The sequence below is a fragment of the Calonectris borealis genome, chromosome 1 (genome assembly GCF_964195595.1).
Source record: "Calonectris borealis chromosome 1, bCalBor7.hap1.2, whole genome shotgun sequence".
In the NCBI taxonomy this organism is placed as follows: Eukaryota; Metazoa; Chordata; class Aves; order Procellariiformes; family Procellariidae; genus Calonectris; species Calonectris borealis.
This window is the reverse complement of record NC_134312.1, coordinates 58,410,346-58,431,483: the sequence shown is the minus strand read 5'-3', so window position 1 is coordinate 58,431,483 and position 21,138 is coordinate 58,410,346. Positions and strand designations below refer to the sequence as shown.

At 53.0% G+C, this 21,138-nt stretch overlaps 2 protein-coding genes across 4 annotated transcripts; both read right to left on the bottom strand.

The window, feature by feature from the left end:
• Positions 1-861: 861 nt before the first annotated feature.
• C1QTNF6 (C1q and TNF related 6) lies at positions 862-3,372 on the bottom strand. The gene is made up of 2 exons (XM_075160748.1): positions 3,135-3,372; positions 862-1,409 (listed from the first exon to the last, which is right to left on the bottom strand). The coding sequence occupies exons 1-2, from the start codon at positions 3,364-3,366 to the stop codon at positions 862-864; spliced, it is 780 nt and encodes a 259-aa protein (XP_075016849.1). The 5' UTR covers positions 3,367-3,372.
• Positions 3,373-10,665: 7,293 nt separating this feature from the next.
• On the bottom strand, positions 10,666-20,344 carry SSTR3 (somatostatin receptor 3). 3 transcript variants are annotated; one of them, XM_075155801.1, is made up of 3 exons: positions 19,565-20,344; positions 15,431-16,569; positions 10,666-14,696 (listed from the first exon to the last, which is right to left on the bottom strand). In XM_075155801.1, exons 2-3 carry the CDS (start codon positions 16,512-16,514, stop codon positions 14,470-14,472), a joined length of 1,311 nt encoding a protein of 436 aa, XP_075011902.1. In that variant the 5' UTR covers positions 16,515-16,569; positions 19,565-20,344; the 3' UTR covers positions 10,666-14,469. The 3 variants fall into 3 exon arrangements, 2 of the variants coding, with proteins under 2 accessions (XP_075011902.1, XP_075011912.1); XR_012674449.1 differs by having other exon boundaries at positions 14,622-14,696; positions 14,780-16,569; XM_075155811.1 differs by having other exon boundaries at positions 10,710-16,569.
• Between the last annotated feature and the right edge of the window lie 794 nt (positions 20,345-21,138).

Below are 21,138 nucleotides of genomic sequence, written 5' to 3'. Positions count from 1 at the left end.
CAAGTAGCACCCCAGGGGAGGTTTGGGAGGGAGGTTTGGTCTCTCTCATTCTGTACTTATGATCCCTAGTAGGAATAGAGTGGTGAGCTCTCCTGATTCAAGAGCAGATGCCTCTGAAGGGTCTGGCTAAGTGTCTGGCCCTTCATCTCTTCGAAGAGCTAGAGCTGGCACAGAAGAGAACAATCGCACCAGGCCTAGATTTTACAGCCGACCTGGATTCTGTGACCCAGAAGGGTGTCTAAGGAAAGCCAATGACATACTTCAGAAGGCCAACAGTTCCCTTTCTGGAAAGGCAGTATTGTCTCTCACCGCTCCTACATCTTCCTTGTGCTACAGGACGCCATCAGACCCCAGTCCGCTCTCCAGACTACCGGTGTGAGAGGTGACATTATGGCCATGTTGCAGGCTGCAAAACTGGCATGTCTAGCCATGCCCTTCTGGGACGAAGAGGAGCCAAGATGCACCTGGGCAGTGAGGACTTTCTAGCCCTTTCTACAGGAGTCCTTTGTGTATGAAGCCCCAGGGAGGGAGACATCCCTAGGAGCAGCACCTTAGCTTTCCTCCTGCTCTAGGACCCTAAATGCCAGACACAGCTTGCTGGCAGATTTAGAAGAAGCCAATAACCTAAGTTGGAGTCATGAGGTGAGGGGGCGAGAGATGGTAGTGTCACGCTGTAAATGAACAGATACAGGCCTGGCTACAAGAGAGCGTGAGGTGGGAGCCAGTGCGGCAAGTTTCACACTCAGTGCCTGAGACTTGACAGGCCCATTTCCAAGTGATTTGCAGTGGTTGCGGGCAGTAAAGAGGGAGAGAGAGGAAGAAGGAAAAGGCCAAAGAGGGCCCAAGGAGGAGGAGAGGCAGTTAGTCAAGGCTGGGCTTGACCAGGTACCCGTTGAAGGTGATGTACACGTCAACATCATCACTGTAAATGGCATTCTCCCGCTCCCGCTTGTAGAGCCTCACCCAGATCTCATCATTTTCCTGAAGCTCCAGCATGAGGCTCTGGCTCTGCATGATGCTGCGGTCGCTGGGTTGGGCATACAAGATGACTGCCTCTTCTTCGTTGTGCATGATGTGCATGTAGGTCTCCTTGAAGTTCCAGGTGTGGACATTGAGGCTGAAATAGTAAAGTCCACCTACATAGCAGTAGAATTTGCCATTGAACATGTCGAAGTGGCTGTAGAGGTTGACGAAGACGGTGTCGAAGATCAAGACCTGGAAGCCCTCGCTGCTGTGCAGCGCTTTCTTGCGACCGACCGAGAATGCAGCGTACTGATGCTTGCAAGGATCTCCTGCTGTGCCCATCTGTCCTTTACTGCCTTTCTGGCCCTGGGCACCCCGCTCGCCTTGTGGTCCTTCTTTGCCCCATTTCCCTGGCATCCCAGGCTCTCCCCGGTCTCCTTTCTCTCCTACAAGAGGAAGCAGAGGACACAACTCCTGTGTGATACCAGAGCGAGAAGTGGAAGCAGCAGTGAGAAAGCCTAATGAGGAGGCAGAGGATTGCTCAAGGATGGGGCAATACTAGAAGAAGGAATGCTCCTGAGGGTCACAATATCATTGTGCTTCATGGGAAAGGAGCTAGTAGAGCTCTGGGTGGGACTGGAGTCTTGTCTCTTACGAACCCCCTGCTCACCACTCGATATGGCCTTGCTGGAGGCACTAGGACCTGTCCCTAGGAGACTTCAGCCTGAGAGGGAGCCCAGCAGTGCGAAGTACCACTGGGTCCCTTCACCTCTTCTTCCTCCTCTACACTCCTTTACCTCCACCACAGCCCCTGCCCTCCCACACACCTCTCCTATGACCCACGTAGTGAGCACACTGTTCTTGCTGTCGGCTGGAGAAGAGGAAGAAGTGCTAATGCCTGTGGGAGAATATGACTAGAGAGGGACAATGAGGTGGGTCAGAGTGAAAAGATCCAAGCTGGACTTGATGGATGGTGCAGTGCAAGTTAGAGGGCTGGTACTTTGACAATACCGGCATCCTTTGGGCATCCTGTATAATTAATACTGTAGTTCTACCCTGGGGTTTGTGCATTGCCTGTCACACACTTGGGCAGACATCAGTACAAAGAGAGAGCAGCACCAGAGTGTACTTTGTGTATAGAGAGAAGAGATGGGGGTCAGAGCAGCCTCCAGCACAAGTGTCAGCATCCCAAATTTGTGCCTTGTTCTTTTCCTCCTCTCCATCCCCTGCATGGTATTGCAGGTCCCCCTAGTCCAGGCCTGGGGACTTCTGAGCCAGGCACACTTCTGAGCTTTGATGGATTGCAGCTATTTGAACAACCTGATCTAGTTGAAGATGTCCCTGCTCCTTGGAGGGGGGTTGGACTAGATGACCTTTAAAGTTCCCTTCCAACCCAAACTATTCTATGATTCTCTGATTCTATTTCCAGGCTGGGCAGGGAAGGGGGAACATCTGCCCAGCTAGCCCAGAGGAACCACAGAGCAACAATAAGTGAGTGGAGCGGGATCCAGCTGGGAACAAGCTTTTGCCCGCAGCAAAGGCTAAAAGGGGAGTCCTGAAGGGAGGAGCTGATCTAAAATAGGGAGCTTTTCCTGCTAGCCAAGCCAGCCACAGCAGGGTGGAACGAGCTGGGGGTCACTGCCAGTTAGCCTGGAGGTGCTTGCAAATAGCTGCTGCCTCCCCTTGCCCTCCTCCCTCTCCAAAATGCATGTGACCCATGGAGCTGGAGAAGGTTTCCTCACAGCCTTGCCAGATGCCAATGCCTACCCTCCAAACCTGCTTATTTTGCAGCTGGATAGAGACTGCTCCTTCCCTCAGGCACTACAGGACTCTGGAAGTCTGAGGCAAGGAAGATGTCCTCCCAGCTTGGCAAGAGGCTGCCGCTGCCACTCCTGTGCTAGCAGGGAGGAAGAGCTGGTAGCAGGCAGCATCCTGAGACATAGAGGGCACAGCACGGAGATGCACTGACTTCCCTCCCCCCAGGCTACTCTTGATCACAGCACAAAACATCTAAACCCTGGGCACAGTGTCTGTGGGCAGATACCCTTCAGGATGGCATCTGGCAGTCTGTCAGCATAACCAGCATGCCAGCAACCCAGCTGTCACCTCCACCACAGTGCCACTGGTCCCTGAGCAGGTCTTGGCATCTCAGGGCCAAGATGGGCACTTACCTTTCAGGATGGTGATGTTGATATAGGGACGGACCTCCGGCATTGGGTAGGGCAAGTGGTGGTGGCTGGGAGGGAGCGGTGGGGCATCTGTGGAAGAGTCCAGTGGGTCACAACAGCGCTTGCAAGCACCAGGCGCTGGTTCTGTGAGGTCGGGTTCATCAGTGGGTGCCCCAAGCACAACAAGAGGGAGAAGAAGGAAGACCAGGGGTGTGCGCAGGTAAATTATGTCCATGGTGACCTGGGAAGACATGAGGAAGCGCCCGAGTGAGGTATAAGAAAGGGACATGGGGCATGGAGCAGAGATCACCACAAAACATCTTTCTGTAGCTGGAGCCAGGAGTGGGGTGAAATGGCATTGTCCCGTGGAGGGAGTTTACATGTTTGAAGTCCCTGGAGGTTCAAGGCTGCAATCGGAGTAGCAACCACATGACCCAAGAGGATGCCCCACGCCCTTCTGCCCAGACCAATGGATACTAGGTGCTAACCCTGGAAGAAGGCTTGACCCTCACTAGGCAAACCACTGGCGCCACTAGAAGATTCAGTCCCCAGGCTGGGATAGAGGAAGGAGTCATGGCAAACCACACAGCTCCTTCAGCAAAAGCATGCTCCAGTAGGCTGCTGAATCTGTGGCGAGGGCTGTAAAAAACTTCTCCAGTCCTCCAGTCACTTTACGGGAGTCTAACCCAACAACCCCCCTGTCCCAGATGGAGTCTGACCCCCATTTCTCTGCAGAGACCCCATTTCTCCTGTGGACTGGGAACTTAACTTCAGCCCTCTCCTCTCCCCCACCAAATCCCATCCCTCTCTGTGCCTCAGCCCCCTCCCATCAATGCTCAGTTGTGTCCTCAGCAACCCCAGCACCCTCCCAAAGGGATGGCCGGCTCCTCCAAGAGCAGCAGGCAGTGCCAGGCCTTTGCAGACAGACCAAAGGGGAGCTGCTCCGCTGCAGAAGGCGAAGGAAGCAAAGCTCGGAGCAGGCAGCCTGCAGAGAAGTATGCTTACGAAAGACAGACACGCAAACAAGCTGAGAAAGCCCCTCTTCCAGCCTCTGCCCCCCCTTCCCTCTGCCTGCACCCCAGCGCAGCGTGGCAGCTCACCCCGGAGGCTGAGGGCTTCCCTCTGTGCTTCCCAGCCCCTGCTCGAGGGCTCCCCTCCGCCTGCAAAGCCGGCCCCCGGGCCCATGGCTTTAAGAAAGCTGGCTCTTGGCACAGGCACTGCTGAGAGCTGACTGGGTGCGCAAGCTGGGCTTGGACCTGCTCCCTCCCCTCTCCTCTCCCTCCTTTTCCCTCCCTGGCTTTGGGCGCTCTCCATTGCAAACGGCTTGGGTTTCGGCGCCTTTTAACTCTTTCTTAGGTAGTACCTTTTCCTTATATATGTTATTTTTTTTTCTCTGCTTTTTCACTTCCAAACAGCCTAGCCCTGGTCAGCAAAATGCAGGCAGCACAGATTGCACCCTGTGCAAAGGGTGCGTAGGCAGCAGGGCAGTGTCCCACCCTGAGCATCTCAGGATGGGCAAGGTGGGGTGCAAGGGTGCAAGAGACACTTTCCTTCACGTGGGATGGTGCAGGACTCTGCCCTTACTCCCCTGCATTAGTCCCTCATCCCATGCATTAGTCCTTCACTTGGCCGGCCATGCTCTCTCCCCAGCTGCGCCTGTCCCACTCACAGTCCCCAAACTTCATCTTTCATTCTCTCCTGCACTGTTTCTTCTGCACATCACTGCGACCTCTCACCCCAGGCATGATATTTCTAGCAGGCTTATCTGCCAACTAGGAGAGGCATCATTTTTTTCCCTCTCTGGTCATCCCCCCTCCCTGGGCAGAACCCCAAGCCTTGCACTCCGGCATGTGTCATGCCCCGGTCATGTCCCCTGGTCAGGTCCCCGGCTGAGCAGTTCGCAAGGGAGGGGTGTGCCTGGCCTGAAGCACAGCCCTGCTGGGGGAGCTGCCTGCCAGCAAAGCTGAGGATCTGGAGCAAACCCTGGCCACAATCTTTGCCCCGAGCCTAGCGCCAAACTGACATGCTTGTGCTGTTGGGGTGAGCACTACGTGTCTGCACCAGAATCCGGGAATGAAGGGCATTTTGCGGGGGGAAAGTGCAGGGGGCGGGAGACAGGAGACTTTTCTTACACTGCAGAATCAGTTGGGAAGAGGATATTTGGGGTTCCTACCCTGCAGCAAAACTGGATTTGAGAACTTATACCCGGTGGGGGTGCACATATCTATCTTTGGGAGGCAGAAGGAAGGATGGGCAATAGCTCTCTTCTGCGGGGGCCAGAAGTGCCAAGTCAGCACTGTGTCTCCTGCAGTTTCCAAGAGAAGCTGGAGAAGGCTCCAAGGTTTCTGAGGGGAAAAGGGTTTTGTGTGTGTCTACGTGTGCTTGGACTTTTTTTTTTTGTTTTCCATCTCCCATTTGTTTGGTTTGGGAATGGGAGGCCCCGCTTCCCAGAGAGTGGCTGGCGTTTGGCAGGACCCCAGCACCACTGGAGGAGCAAGCGGAAAACTCTGGGAAAATATGTGCTGCAAGCTGGGGGGAAGGGAGGAAGGGGGGCTGGGAGATCTGGAGATATTCTCAGGCTGCCTGTCAGCCTGGAGCTCAATGAACATGGAGCGAACATACCTCCCAGCCGGGGCGGGAAGAGGACCAAGAAATTCGCTGCTGGGCTCCTGAGTTCCTAGCCGGGCTCCAGCACTGACACACAATGAGACCCATTGCAAGTCTCCCACGTCTGCCTGTGCCTCAGTTTCCCTGCTTGGAAAATGAGAGGGGGAAGGGTTAGGGCAACACTTCTTGCTAATGGAGCCTTGCCAGCTGACAGAAGCGGGTTTTTGTGATCAGTTGTGTGGTCTACTCCTGCTTGCTGCTGGTGGGGATTTTGGCAACTGACAGTACTATTGTTGAAAGCCAATAAATTTTCTGGGGTGCATGAAAACTCAGAGACTGACAGTGAAGGCAGAGTTCCTCTCTGTCCCATCAAAGCTATTGCAGTGGCTCACTCCCTCAGGTTTTCTTGCCTGGCTTATTTCCAAGCATGACATTACCCCCTTTTGCAGCTCTCTGCCTTATGTCTGGCCTCCTCTACCTTTCCAAGGGGAACAGGTAGCAGGGAAGGCCATTGCCCTCGTTTCCATCCCACCTTTCCATCTGCACTCCTGAGCTGCTCACAACCAAGCAAACGTCCTTCGTGGAGGACGTCATCAGCTGAGGTCTTTGCGTTTTTCTCATCTGACTGCAAGAAAAGCCCACAGTGGGCAGTGAGCAGGACTTTGTATTTAATGTCTCATCTGAGCTGAATAGGGACCCGCAGGGAGCCAGCAGACAAAGCCTTGCACTGGTGGCATTGCCCAGCTGGGCAGCAGTTTATGCCAGTGAAGACACTTTTGCCAGGGTAATATCGCCCTGCTCCCTGAAGGGAACTGGCTGTACCAGCAACTTTTTGCAGGGCAGCCAGATTTGCAGGAGGTTTTGGCTTGTATGGCCAAGTGCTCAAAGATAGGAGTTTTGAGAATGCTATCCAATAACCCTGTGCCAGCCATGCTTTTAAGTGTAACCCAAGCCTGAAGGCATCTTGTGCGCTCAACAATCTTCCCTCTCCCTCATTGCACGCTCTGCCTTGGAGACAGCCCAGGGAAGCTCTGGCCAGATTGGACTGCAACAATCCCTGCTCAAAAGCAGCTGCTTCATCCTCCTTCTACATTTCCTCCCTTTTCCTGCAATCCCCGCCCAGGGCAAAGTAGGGGGATGAAGCCTGGCTGTCCCCCAGTGACTGCCTCCATCCTGTTAACCCTCTCTACCGCAGGTACAGAAGGAAGGAAATGACTTTGATGTTTCCTCCCCTTTCCACCCGCTGTGTACAGCTCAGCTTCCCTTCTGCACATGTGGACCCCCTGCCCTGCTACATGCACACATACTCGCATCTACCCACAAACACCCACATGCTCGCCCTTCAGGGCTCCTCCCTCACCAAAACCTCTGGAGCAAAGGTATCATCTGCACCAAGAGGAAGAGGAACAACCCCTTCTCTTCCCCTTCCTGGCTGCTTCTCCTCCACCACAGCCGCTTTCCCTTTCCTCACCCGTCTGTTCCCACTCTCCAAGAGCACCGCAAGCCGGGAGGGGAAGCGGAGGACCTCTTACCTCCGCTCCCCTCCGGAGGGGTCCCACGCTGGGTTATCTGTATCCTCAGCTGCTCCCGGTTAGCAGCACCGGGAGGGAGGGCTGGCGGGGCCCAGCTGACTCCAGCCAGATGCTCGCCAAGTGATCTTATGTAATTACTGTCTTTTCCATCCTGCCTCCGAGGCCTTTGTGAGTGCCTCCCCCCCTGCTCTGGCCCGTGTCAGGCTTGGCTTTCCCTCCCTCCCTCCCTCCCTCCTTCCACCCACCCCGCACAGCATCACGATTTGCTCAGCTCAACAGCTGATTCCTTCTGGAAGCAAAGTTCAGGCTTTTGGCTACTGCTATTGCTACCCTTGGAAAGACAGCTCATGTGTTTCAAGAGCTGGGAAGCGATGGGCAGCTCACCTCCTCTCCATTGCCCGACCGCTGCTGGGTACCTTTGTCTTGCCCTTCTGTAGGGCCTGCAAATGGGGAGGGGGACACCTGAGGCACGGAAATGTGGCAGTGTGTTTTTATGCTTCAGCACTTTGGGGTGCCCTTGGGTTACCCTGTAAGAGCCCTCTGCCCTATCAGGATCACTGGTCATCTCTGGCCAGGCTGCAGAAGGAGTCGGGAAGACTAGATGACCTTTAAAGGTCCCTTCCAACCCAAACTATTCTATGATTCTATGATTCTACACTAAGACGAATCTTTTCCAGCCTGTGGACTCCACGGCTGTGCACGAGGCTTGTGTAACAGCCAGCCCTTGTTACCCAAGAGCACCAACACGGTATGAAATTACTGGCTTAGAATATCTTGTACGTCTCTGAGGATGGGCAGGCCTGTTGGACGTCAGCTGCGTGGCTGCATTTCTCTTGTAACTTCTGCCCATGAGGGGCCTGGATGAACCAGGAATGACACATTCCCTGGCTTTATGCAGGCTGCTGCTGAGTTTGAGGGCACGTCTGCCAGCAGGGATTTCTGCTGTGGGCTGCTCGGCGGCCTGGACTGCCTCACATGGAGATCAAGGCCTGGCAAAGCTGCTACATTTTTTTGCTGTGCATTGCTGAAATGCCACGTGGCTGAGGAGCAGCTGGAAGAGTTGTTCACCTGTACTCATCGCTAGAGCAAAGCTGTTGCTAGACCTGGCCGTCTCCGGCACTAAGCATGAAAGCGTGAGCTTGTCTCTCACTTCCCATTGCCCCACAGCTAGTCCGAGACACCGCATGTCTGCCAGGCACAGCTGAATGGTGTATCAGAGTCTGGCTGACAAGCTGTGTCAGTTGGACACGCCTTGCAGCTAAAGGCGCATCACCCAGGCTGCCCCTCTCCCCATAGGTAGCTTTTCCGGCTTGAGTGTCCCATCTCTTACCCCCACCTTGTGACCCTGCCTGTGAGACCACTGTGACAAGAAACTGTGCCAGTGTCCACCCCAAACTCTGGCATGTGACTACAAGTGCTAACCCTATTGCAACCAGCAAGACTTCGCTGCCTTGTGAGCATCTAGGCCCAACAGCTTGGCTGGGTGGGAGATAGCAGGTGACATTGCAGCCTGTTTGAACTAGTTCTTAAAAATAATCTTCAGCTGAGGCTGCTGCCTTCTGCTTCTCTGCATCTGAATACGCCTCCTCCTCCCACCCACTCCTCTGTAGACCCAGGAGTTTTTACCCCTATGCTGTCCTCTCCTACACACACTCCTAGCCCTACCCTGAGCAGTTATCAACACTAGATCACTACTGGGGGCATCTCAACACTCACAAGTAGTGCTGAGAAGGATGGACAGTGGTTAGGGCAAGAAAATTTTCTTCAGAGGTACCCATGAGCTTTCTCACCAAAGAAACAAGCACTTTGTGGCACGAGGGGGAAAGCTGGTGTTTAAGAGCTCACAGAAACTCTTGGATCTGTGACGGGTACTTCCCACTAAGGGAACCACCCTGGAACCTACCCACTAAGGAAATCCCTGCTAGCAGGTTTGAAACAGAGAGGTTCCACCATCGCTTGGTAGCACTGTCCTGAGTCTGGTCCTAAAACCAGTCAACAGGGCAAGAGTCCTGCTGCGTTGTCTGGCCATTTGATCCAGCATGAGCATGGTCATCGCTCTGGCATCAAGTCATGGGGCATAGGCGTTGTTTGATACCCATGCGGTAAAGTTTGATGCTTTTCACAGCAACAGATCTCTGCTGAAACTGTGTGATGCCTGGCAGTAGCTACAATGCCTCTGAGGGTCTAACAGGCCCACACATCTCCATGGTGAATATATGGGATTTCCAAGAAGACAGTGGTGTCGGAGAAGGGTCCTGACCAAAGTCCCAGCGATATCCCTTGTTCCTGCAGTCGGCACACCGCGGGGCGTGCAGGGGCGCTGGGACCAGCCATTCGTGCAGCATCCCCGCCGGGCACAGTCCCGTCTCAAACCCGGGACATTTCCAGGTGGGAAAAGAGCCGATGTGTGACAAGCGGCCACGGCTCGCCCGCAGCCCGCCCGCCCGCCCGGCTCCCCGCACGGCGGCTGCCGACTGCCCCCTGCCGGACGCGCCGCGCCCCTCGCCCCGCACCCCGCACCCCGCGCCGCCTCCTCCCCGCCCGGCGCCGCCCGGCTGCCTGCAAACGGCGGGCAGCCTGCTCGTCCTGCCGATGCGTGGCACCTGTGGCCGTGGCAGGTGGGGACTGGGGTGGGCTCACCTTCCTTCGTCCTCTCTGCAAACTCCCACCAGCACGACAGCTCAGCAGCCGCTCCGCTTAAAGACCACCGAAGGAAACGGCGGTGGGGCACAGTCCGTGCACGCACAGTTTGTGAGTCAGGGCATATATATTTCCTTCCCACACGGCCCTGTTTGTTGTGTATAGAAGGACATGCTGCAGCCCAGGCGCGTGTCTTTAGCTGGCTGCATTGACGTGCCGGGTGTGTGTGTGTGTGTGTGTGTGTTTGTGCATGACGTGGTAAGTGTGAGATCTGAGTGAGCCTGCTGCGTTGTGCGTGGCGTTTGCATATTTTATGCTTGGGAAGGCAAAGAACACCAAGTTTTCGTGAGCAAATATTTGCATATTTTCCACTCGTTCGAGCAGATAAAGCATTTCAATTCTCTATTGAATCCTCAGGAGAGCCAGGAACATCTTTTCAAGGGTGTTTCCCTTTCTTGTTTCTCCCTGTCTCTTTTATCTACTGGCTACCCTATTTCAACAACTGATTAAATGCTTCCTGCCCCCTCCCCACACCCCCTTGTTCCACGGTCCTGTACAATAGCTGAAGCAGAACGTGACCTGGACAGTTTTGCTGTTGCCTGAGCTGAGCTGCTGTGTTTCCCTGCTGATGACAAATATAGCGGCTCCCTAACAACAGCTTCAAATGACATTAAGTGTGGGCTGTGTTAGTAACAGCCTGGAAACGCACCCTCGCCTCTCCATGCTGGAACCCCTCCCCGATCGCCATTCACTGCCCTTCCAGTTTCTCTCCTGAAGATCCACTGCAGAGCAAAAGGGTCACACTGAGTGGGTCCGAAGCTGCCCCAGGCTACTTTTGGGCTGGCAGAAATGTGCTGGCATGTGCATGTATGGTGGGTCCATGTGTGGGGAGGGTCATTTGCAGGGTCCAGTTGTCATGTCCCAGTTTTACCCAATGCCTGGGCTGTGTGTATGAAGGTGTATGTGCTGTGTTCTTGTGTTCATGCTTAGGCCAAGAGGTATGTACATGTCTGGGTATGTGTGCATTTGTGTGGGTGGCCACATATGGTCTCATGCACACATAGCTATCTTGAATCAAAGCACCCACAGGCATGAATATGTATATATATTTATACACATTCACATGTACCCACACATACACTCATGCAATCACATAAATACTCATTTGTATGCATGTATATGCATCACATACATATGCTTCTTTATATCTGCTCTTTTGCACTCTGACGTGTGCATACGAACTCTCTGAGCTGCTCGCACAATGGGCTCTCCGTGTCTCTAACACTCCATCTATGATCAAACGTTTGCTGGGAAGAGGCATTGCACAATGCTGCTGAAATCATTGTGGCCCTTTCTAGTCTTGCAGCTCCGATCTCTACGTGACGAGAATAAAACCTTTTGTGCAGCCCAGGGCTTGATGGAGCCCTTATCTCCGTGTCTCTGCACACAGAATAGAAAAATCCATTTCCACATATGACTGGAACAAACCCCCCTGAATACGGCCAGAATTTCATTTAGCCATTGCGCACGGCCTCTGGGTTGCCCGGAGTCAACCGCACCATCGTTAGGAGAGGGAGAGAGATCACAAGGGCAGTCGGATTAATGCTATTACCACAGAGAAAGCTGGGGATTCACCAGGGGGGAGACAGAGCTGAGGAGAGGGGCGGGGATCAGGAGGCAGTGAGGTACCATCCGTCATTCCAAACGTCTGTTCCTATGAAAAACAGCCTTTTAATCAATGGTGTTAGATAGTTTACAGAATTTTGTAGTGTTCATTTTCTCCTCATGAATTTCGGAAAAAAAATACCATTTCTTTTCCCTTCCCCAGTCTTATTTTCGGTTCATCTCCATTTTTTTTCCCAATTTGTCACCGAAAAATAGGATGTGGCATGGGGCGGGGTGGGAAGAAAACACAAGACAGAAAAATATGATACTTGTGTCCCTTTTCTTTTAAACTCCTGCTTAAACTAAAGACCCCCGAGTTTTTTGCAGGTCTCCCTGGAACCCATTTCGTTTTCCCCAGCAGGCTCCCCTGCAGAGCTGCCTTGCTAGTGGGCTCAGACTCTATGTATCAAAATGATGTTTCCTTGGCGCACTTGCTTCGTGCTGGCATTGCCCATGGCTTGGGCTCCTCAGAGATGTAGGTATTTTAGGAAGCCAACCAGTTGGTGGAGTTTCTTGAGTGGTGACTTGCAGCAGATGGAGCTGCAAAGGCGTGCGAAATGAAGTCTCAGCTCAATTCAGTGTTGAAGGAGAGCATCTCTGTTAAGCATGTTGGCAGCCAGGGAACTCCCCCATCTCCCCACGGCAGCTGGGCAGCCACTCTGTGGAGAAGGAAACCCTTCCTATATCTGCCCTCCACCCATCTGAGCTGCTTCCTGCAAGGTCCTCATTCACTGTCACATGCCTTCTTCAGTGCCTGGTCATCCACCACGAACAGTACTACATGCTCGCCGGCTAATACCATTTCTCCTCTGTCCTAGAGTGATTGCTGTGCCAGTGGTGCCCAGCATTCACCTTACCCTGCTCCTCACTGCAAGAGGAGCAACACAGACTCCCGTTGTCCATCCATCTGATCACCTGGTAGCCAGACCTTTTAATCTTCCTACTGTTTGTTGCCCCATATGAAGGCAGGAGTTTTGGCAGTTCATCTTCATTCTGCTAGGATTTCTTGATTGTGCTTCATCCAGTGGATGCTGCGGGAGCTCCCCAAGCAAAAAAAAAAAAAAAAAAGAGGCTTTTTAGTCCAAAAGACAGCGTATTCCATGCCCATGAATAGTTTGGCTGCTTTTCTCACTGGGGCCTGCAGTGTGGGCAGCTGATGCATGGATGGAAGGAGCAGGAGATGTGAAGAGGTAGTAGAGGATAGAAACTGGCTACCAAGCACTTTCTTTTCCCCAGGAGTTGAGCCTGCACTCCTGGCTGTCTGACTGCCCACGCTCCGGGGAGCAAGCGCACTTTGTAAGAGGAGCTAAGCAATAGCTGTGTGGTATCGCTGGTAGCTCAGCTTCCGAGGCTGAGCCTACAGGCACGGACAGCTTGGCGCCGGCATCCCAGGCTCAAAGAGGAAACAAGAGGATGGACGATTCATAGGGACAATTTTCTCTGTCAGGGAGGTGATGGCTGTACCAGTGGCTGAGAGCACAGCTGAATGTCTTTTCTTGGTCATGTTTGCAGTCCCTTCCCACCCTTCCTCTGCTGTCTGGCCTGGCTAAGACATGTCTCCTCACCTGACGCTCTGTGATGGTCCTTTCCCGAACTTGTGTGCTCTGCACTGCAGTTCCTCTGATGCCTGCCAGGCCTTCACTTCTTCTCACATTGCCTTTGGGTGACCTTGTCTCTTGCTTCCTCATAAAGTGGTTCTGTTCCCATCATCCTTAGCTGCTGCAGCTTGTTCTGCTTCCCAGTCCTGGGCTTTTGTCTTCTGTCCCAGCACCCCTGACCCCATGCCATCCCTTCACATCTCATGCCTTCTCTCAAGTGACCTGTGAGACATCTTTCCATCACCCAGCCAGCTCTTGTCACTGACCCTCCATGGACTGCCTCCTCCAACATCTCCTGACCTCAGGGAGGCATGTCTCCTCCTGGGGGGTCCCTCCTTCCCATTTCTCAGAATTATTTGTGGAGAAAAGTGCCCAGATATAACTAAAGGCTCTGGTATGAGAGTCATCTTGGTGGCTGTAGCTTAGCAACAGCATTCATGGAGAAGTTCAAGGTGTGGGGACAGACATTTAGCAGAGCCTGCAGGAATGAAGCCAAAGTGGAAAGAGAGACCTTCATCCCACTCACCCTCATACATTGCTGCTCCTCTAGCCTGCACACTCGGACAGGCCCACCCACAACTTCCCTCCAACAACCGGTGCACAGAAGCAAGCACTCATCCAACCCTCACAGCAACACACATCCTCTCACACTCTTACCCAAACACTCACATGTGTGCACACATTTTCATACATACTTGCATGCCTACACAACCGTATCTACACTTAAACATCCCACAATTACATAAACACACTTCCTCATCTGTGTTTGCATACTTATGCACGTGCATACCCCCTTATGTACATTTGTACACATTTATACACACCCTACAGCCACACACAGATTAGCATCAGTGCCCAACCCATGCACATCTCCCACCAGCCCTGACTCCTTGATCTCTGATCCTGTTCAGCCATTCTCATACACGTACAGTCCAGTCATCAAACTTCTGCATAAAACCACCTTTGTACACATGCAGACACATCATTTCTTCTCCATCCTGAGCCAAATACTCTACGATTTCCCACAAGACGAATCAGTTCCTAGTATTGCCCAGACTCCTGCAACTATAGCTCCCACACACTGGAGATCCCCCGACCTCCCTCTGCTCCCTGCCCCCATCCTGTACTGATACATGCCTTGATCTCCTGTACCAGCCAAACATTACTCCATACAGAGATCAACTCATCTCAAAGACATTGTGTATTCTCAGGAGAGCCAAATCTATAGCCCCCACCTCCCCTAAACACACAGAATGGTTCTGCCCAGTTGGCCTTTTAACTCCAAAGGCTTTTTGTTTATTTACAATAAGGCTTAGGGAGAAGAAAAGGGAAAGGGCATTTTAGCTTGTAAGAAACGCTGCCTCCAACCCATGTCTCGTTGTCTTCTTCTCTACCCTTGTTACACCTTCCACCAGGGTGCAGAGGCACCAGGAGAACCCTGAAGAATGCGAGGTGCAGGAAAGAAATGTCCCATTTGCTCTCCCAGGTAAGTCTCATCAGCCTGCCCAGAGTCCATGAGAGCCCTGGAAAGAAAGGAGGTTTTAAGCAGTCAGAGTGGTCTCCAACCATGACCAGCACGGGTAGGAAAGTTGTCCCCAAGACTTACTGGGGAGCTAGGGAAGGGTCAGTCATTCATTCAACTGGCCGGTATGTCTTCACTGCAGACATTTTTCCTTCCTGTTTTTCTTTTAGGGAAACCACTTCTCATGTTTGTAAGGAAGATAATCAAGGCACTGGGATGCCTATTTGTTGTATATGCCATTTGAGGACTTCCTTGAAGCGCCACAGTCAGATGGCAGCTGATGCCCTTCACAGATGGGTGATCTAAGGATGGATCATGCAATCTAGGGCTGACCTTGCTCTCTCCATAGTGTCAGTGCCCATCACCTCTTCAGCTCTCCCTGAATGCAGTCCTTCCTTTACCTGGTACCACACAAACCTCAGGTGTCCCTTCCAAAGCCAAGAACAATGCCTTGCTTTTTCCACAAGTTCATGGAGCCCTCTTCATCTTTAAGCGGTCTTGGACTTTAATATTCCCTTGTATCAATGTCTCCCATTGCCTTTGAGGTGAAAAGCACAGAGGGTGAAGGGGATCCCATGTCCCAAAATCTCTTTCCCCTGCACCATCCCTTACATCATAAATAACTGACATGCAACTTGTTGCTCTTTTCGCATCCCACAGGCTCCTCAGGGAGTGGTTTTTGCTCATTGCTTTCTCCTTCCCCACTGCTTAGAGGGTGCTCCTGCCTGTCATTACCATTCTGGGTGATCTTGCTGATCTCGCCCTCTTCCCCTTCATCATCAGTCTTCTCTGGGGGGCATGCTTGCACCTCCTGGCTCTGGACTCGGCGGGACGGCCTGAGGATGGCCCTCCGGAAGCCCTGCTTGAAACGGTAGGAGAGGAAGCCATAGATGATAGGGTTGGCACAGCTGTTGGCATACGGCAGCACCACCACGAGGAAGTAGACACCAAAGAGAGACGGCTCCTCTGGCAGTGGGCAGACGACATTGATTATGTTGAGGACATAGAAGGGGAGCCAGCAAAGGACAAAGACAGCCACAACAGCCACCACCATGCGGGTCACTCTGCGCTCTGAAAGCTTGTGCTTGGAGGACAGAGCCCTCACTCGCCTGCCAGAGGAACGAACCTTCACAACAATAAGAAGATAGCAGAGACAAATCACCAGCAGTGGCCCAAAGAAGCCCAGGGTGGCAGTGTAGACAATGAAGCCAGCTCTCCACACCGAGGCAGGCTCTGGCCACTGGATGTGGCATGTGCTCATCCCTAAAGGGACATCTGAGAAGACAACCACGGGCAGCACCACTACCGAAGACAGAACCCACACAGTTGCACTCACAGCCTTGGCCACCCGTGCTGTCCGCCATTTGGAGGACTTCCCTGGGTGGACCACAGCCAGGTAGCGATCAACACTCATCACTGTCAGGCAGAAGATGCTGGTGAACTGATTGATGGCATCCACGGCCATCACCAGGCGGCACATGAAAGACCCAAACGGCCAGTAGGACAGGGCATTCTGTGCAGCCAGGAACGGCAGGCCCAGCATGAAGAGCTCATCAGCTAGGGCCAGGTTCAAGATGTAGACGTTGGTCACCGACTCGCTCACAGAGTGCCGCAGGACCACATAAATGACCAGAGAATTCCCGGCCAGCCCCACCACGCAGACAATGAGGTAGACCAGGGGGATGAGGACACCGCTGACAACCACACCAGGGCTGGCGGTGGTGGAGCTGTTGGGGGTGGTGAAGCCTGCCCAGCTGCCAGAGGCATTTCCCTCCTCCGACACTGCCGGCGTGGGGAGGCTGAAAGCAGAAGTGTCCATAGCAGAGGCAGGGAAGAGGGCGGGGGGCAGTGTCCTTGCAGGATCAGTTAGCAATCTGGAGGTGAGAGGAGGAGAAAAAAGCCATTGATATGGGGGACATGACAGCTGAACAAGCCACAGATAAAATCACCACATTAACTCTGTGTAGGTATGGACAAGGCATGGGAAGTCGAGGTGAGTTTGTGGATGCTGGCAGCCACTGGAAGATGTAGGACTCCATCTAGTCTTGGGAGGCACAGTGGGCATGGAGGAACAAACAGGGACATGGTTCAATGTGGGCCAGTGGATCCTCTCCCCTAGGGAAAGATCCTCTGGGGAAAGAACCACAGACTAGATAGGGACAGGGAAATTTCTCATTTTCTGCTAATGGCTCCAATACTGAGGACATAGTCACCAGGGGCCTGATTTTCATTTATGAGTGGCAGGTGCCTTACGAACAAAAGAGGGAAGAGCATCCAGCGACAAAGTGCCATTCCAACTCTGGCTCCCCCGTTCACTGAGTATCCTCCTACCTGCTGAAGCTCTTTTTGGACTGGCCGGGTTATCGTGGGATTGTTAGCCCCACCAGCAGAAACGAAAGCACTTCCACTCTCAATGCAAGCCAAGAGGCTGAGCTCAGCACCTGAGCTGGAGGGTACCTGGTTTGTGTTATGCCAGTTCGAGAGTAAAGGAAGAGCGAGATTATTTTGGGTACACCAAGAGGGATCAGTCCAGATCTCTCTTGTCTCTTTCTCTCTTGTTTTCCCTCTCTCCTTCTGCACCCTGCCACACACTGCTAATGGAAGAGGCTCTGCCTGCCCCAGCTGTTTGCAACACCAAAGCAGTGTCCCAGCCTTCCTAATCTGAGGTGCCCAATTGCCCGTCACATCAGGGTTTGGCATGGAAACAGCACTCAGCTCACTCAGAAAGAGCCTTGAACAAACAAGCTCTCCACTCGCCACCAGCTCTCTGCTGATACTGGGTGAGAAGCTGCAGGGAGAGAAAAGACAGATAAGGGAAGCGCAGACTGCCTTTTGTCTTTTGTCAGAGCTCCAGATATGTGAGATACAGAGCCCAGGGCATACTCCAGACCAGAGACACCCTGGCAAACCTTATGCAGGGGAGATTTGTGATGCTTTCAGGATCACTCCGGCTCTGGCAAAATTTTCTGGAGGTGTGGACTGGCAGGGTCATCCTGTTGATGAACTAGCTCCTTGGAAGGGAGGATAACTTTGTGGAACAGAACAGGGACCCTGAGGCTCACCCTTACCCATCCCAACAAATCTCTTAGGGCTCTGATGCTCCTTTGTTATTGAAATGAAAACTGGGGAGCTCAAAGGAAAGGACTCCAATATTAACTACTTTCAGGGGGCCAGAAACACTCCAGAGACTTTTCTCCCAGGTGGGATTCTCTGTAGCATGACAATTTTCTTCACAAATGCCTTAATATTACAGCTTTTATTCTTTTTTGTAGATGTCATTCCAACTTCTGGAAACTTAGGGGAGACCTAAGCTTTAGATGGATTCCTTGGATATCAGATAGGCAAACCCAACAGACTCCACAGATGTATCAAAGCTTACGCTGAAAGAACCTCATCTGACAGGTCCCATAAAAACACAGTTGGGCAACTATGTCTTAAGGCCATTTCTACAGGTTATTGCATAAATGTTTCCTGCTACAGTTAAATGAGTTTTGAAGGACTGGAATTGTTTAGACTTTTTTTATTTGCATGTCCCTTGGGCTGTGACACATTGTCCTAATAGAAGACCATCTCTCGGGGTCCTGCAGCACTGGGTTGTCCCACACGTCATGAGTGGCTGCAATGAATGGGCAGAGTAGGAAGTGGTTTGAAACTCTATTTCTAAGCTCAAGGATCTTTCCTCTGGTATTTTTTTCCAGTGCTGTTCCAGTGACGCAAGTCACTTGTTGGAGGAAAGGGGAGGGCAGGGGCTGCTCTGGAGACAAAGATCCCTGCAAAGGGTGGCAGAGACCAGAACAGTATGTTCCTAAAAAGATGACCCTCTAAAAGGTGGGGACATAGTTAGGAATCCCTTTGGATGTTCTTCCTGCATGCAAAGGAATTTCCAAAAAAAGCATTTGGAGACAGAGCCCTACAAATATCAAATAAGGATGGGGGCACTCATGCTGGGGCTGAAGAGCATTTGGGGAAGTGTCTGGGGTCCAGACCTCAAAGCTGATTGCTCAGGCTGTGGTTTAGCAATGCAGTAAACCCAGCTTCAGAGCTCCAAAAGCCCTATCAAAAATGCTAAGGCATGCAACACAAAGCACTCATTCACTATAAAGTCATTCTGCTGCTCAGACAACCGCAGTGGCGAATTTTGTCTTTAAGCAGACATGGTCTGTCTGTGCCATTCTGACTTTGTCAAGTACCAGCTCAAATGCCATATCACACATTCTGGCTAGTTTGACAGAATAACCACTGGACACTAGTGCCTCATCTGGGTTGGGTTCACTCTGTTGGCTGCTTTGGCAGCACCCACATAGGAAGGAATTGACGAAGAACCTTGGCCTCAGACTGATAGTGTGTTGGCATCTGCCTGGGGTCTGTCCCTGATGTGGATAGCACCTGTTGCAAGAGGTTTAGGATCCCCTAACAGGTGCTGCCAGAATATATCTGGTCCACACATCTGGAGAGCAGGAGGAAGGCAGAGAGGTAGGAAAAGAGGGTAAATTGGTGCTACCGCTTTCTTTAGGAAAAAAAAAATACATATATTTCTGCATTGAATGAGAGGAGGAGGTGGATGTTAAAGCTGAGCTTAGACCTGTTTACAAAACAGGAATAGAAGCTGGGAGAGACCACAGAGTCCAATAACCTCTTGTCACCCTCCCCTCCTGTCCACCTTGTTTCCCATGGCCCTGCTCCAGCTCAGGACTCCCCCTGCCTCACCTCGGGGCTGAGCTCTCTGGTAGGGACCCGGCTGGGCTGGCAGAGGAGGGTCGAAGGGGGGTCGGCAGGTTTCCTTCTCTGGGACTGCAGAGTTAACTTCTGCGTGGACTCATGCCCGCGGGAGACATTTGGGAAGAGCGGGCAGAGCCGCCTGGTACTTACGTGTCGTTGGGATGTACATTTTCCTCTGCTTCACCGGGAGAATCCGTGTCATGTTTTTCCCCTTCCCCTTTCTTAAAAGCAATTGAGCAAAGCGGTCCCAGGAGGGAACGAGTCCCACCATGCACTACCGGAGACGCAAGTCCTTCTTCCTGGACCCACCCATCGCCCCCTCCGTGACTGGTGTGGGACTGGGGCCCACTCCCGTGCCCGCTGGGGGCCGGCCGGCCGGGCTGGCCTCCGTCCGGGGATGCGCGGTCCCTCACCCCCACGCCGGCGGGTCCCTCCCCCGCCCTCCCCTCGCCATCTGCGGGAGAGGGGGCTCGTCTGCCGGGCTCGGGCAGCCGGAGTGGAGCGGCGGCTACCGGGGGACGGATGCCGGCGGCCAATGGGCGCCACGCAAGGAAACACCGGCAGGAGAAGGAGAAGGAGGGGATGGATGATAGGGCAGGAGAACGGAGAGGAGCGGGGGGAGAGACCGGGATGGAGAATAAAAGGGGGAGAGGGAGGTGCAGGAAAGGGGAGAGAGGGAGCGCAGAGGAGGGGAGGATGGGGGAATGGGGAGTGCGGTAAAAGGAGCTGGGGACCGTGGAGGGGAGAGGGAGAGAAAGAAGAGAGGGATGCAGAGAGCAGCTATGTGGTGGGAGAGTGGCGTGGCAGGGGGGGGAGACTCGGCTCGGCCCCCCTAGACGGGAGGAGTTGTGGCAGTGCAAAGCACCCTGTGAATTCCCATGGGCACACAGGAGAGGGGCTCCCTGTTCCAAGGATCCTACGGGCAGGACCGGTGCTGCTCAGAGCTGCAGGGACACGGCAAAGCCTTCTGGCTGGCAAGATGCTCAGAAACCGGGGTGGATACTGAGCACACAATCCCTTCTCCCTTCTGTTCTGCCCTACGAGCACCTCCAGGTGGATGGAGCTGAGGGCAGATGGGCAAATAAGGGGGGCTGTCTGTCTCAACTCTCTTTCTCCCCTGGTTCCATGCACAATCTCTTGTCTTTTGCACCTTCTTTGGGAAAAAGCTCCAGTTCAACAAACCCAAACTCTCCTACCAGATTTCATCTCTGCTGCAAGGAGTGGACCCAGAAGAAATGGAGCAGGGCAAGAAAATAAGCTCCTTTGTGTGAGCAGTTCTCCTAGGAAGGAAATTAGGATTTTCCCATCCCATTCCCTGTACAAAGTGCTTCCTTGTAGTCCTCAGCCCTCTCCCTGCCCTGCAGCCAACTTCAGTGACTCCTTGTGCTGTGCAGTCACCCAGCTGTTGACATTTGGCACTGCTGTTATGAGTATTTGATCTCCTAGGGCCAATTCCAACCTTAACAGAAGTAGGGAGTATCTCTGCAAGCAGAACATAGCCAGGGTCTAAAACCTGGCCTTCCAAACCCGCTTGAGCAATTTTATGTTCAGCCAGTGCTGTTTAAAGGTGAACAGGTGAAGGCAGTACAGGGCTTCAAAGCTGTCAGGACACCTTAGCCTAGATCTTGGCCACAATGCCGTCTGGAGACACACAGGAGAAATGAGGCCTCACTGGGGAAAGAATGGCATGGGCAGCACCCAGTGGCTATCTTTGTCATGGCAGG

What these genes read in the sequence shown, in the direction of transcription:
- C1QTNF6 (XM_075160748.1), bottom strand. Translation starts at nt 3,366, where the DNA reads ATGGACATAATTTACCTGCGCACACCCCTGGTCTTCCTTCTTCTCCCT. An exon ending in CAACATCACCATCCTGAAAG is followed by an intron (nt 1,410 to 3,134) that starts GTAAGTGCCCAT and finishes TTCCTCTTGTAG; the next exon opens with GAGAGAAAGGAGACCGGGGA.
- SSTR3 (XM_075155801.1), bottom strand. Translation starts at nt 16,514, where the DNA reads ATGGACACTTCTGCTTTCAGCCTCCCCACGCCGGCAGTGTCGGAGGAG. An exon ending in CAGCAAGATCACCCAGAATG is followed by an intron (nt 14,697 to 15,430) that starts GTAATGACAGGC and finishes CTTTCTTTCCAG; the next exon opens with GGCTCTCATGGACTCTGGGC.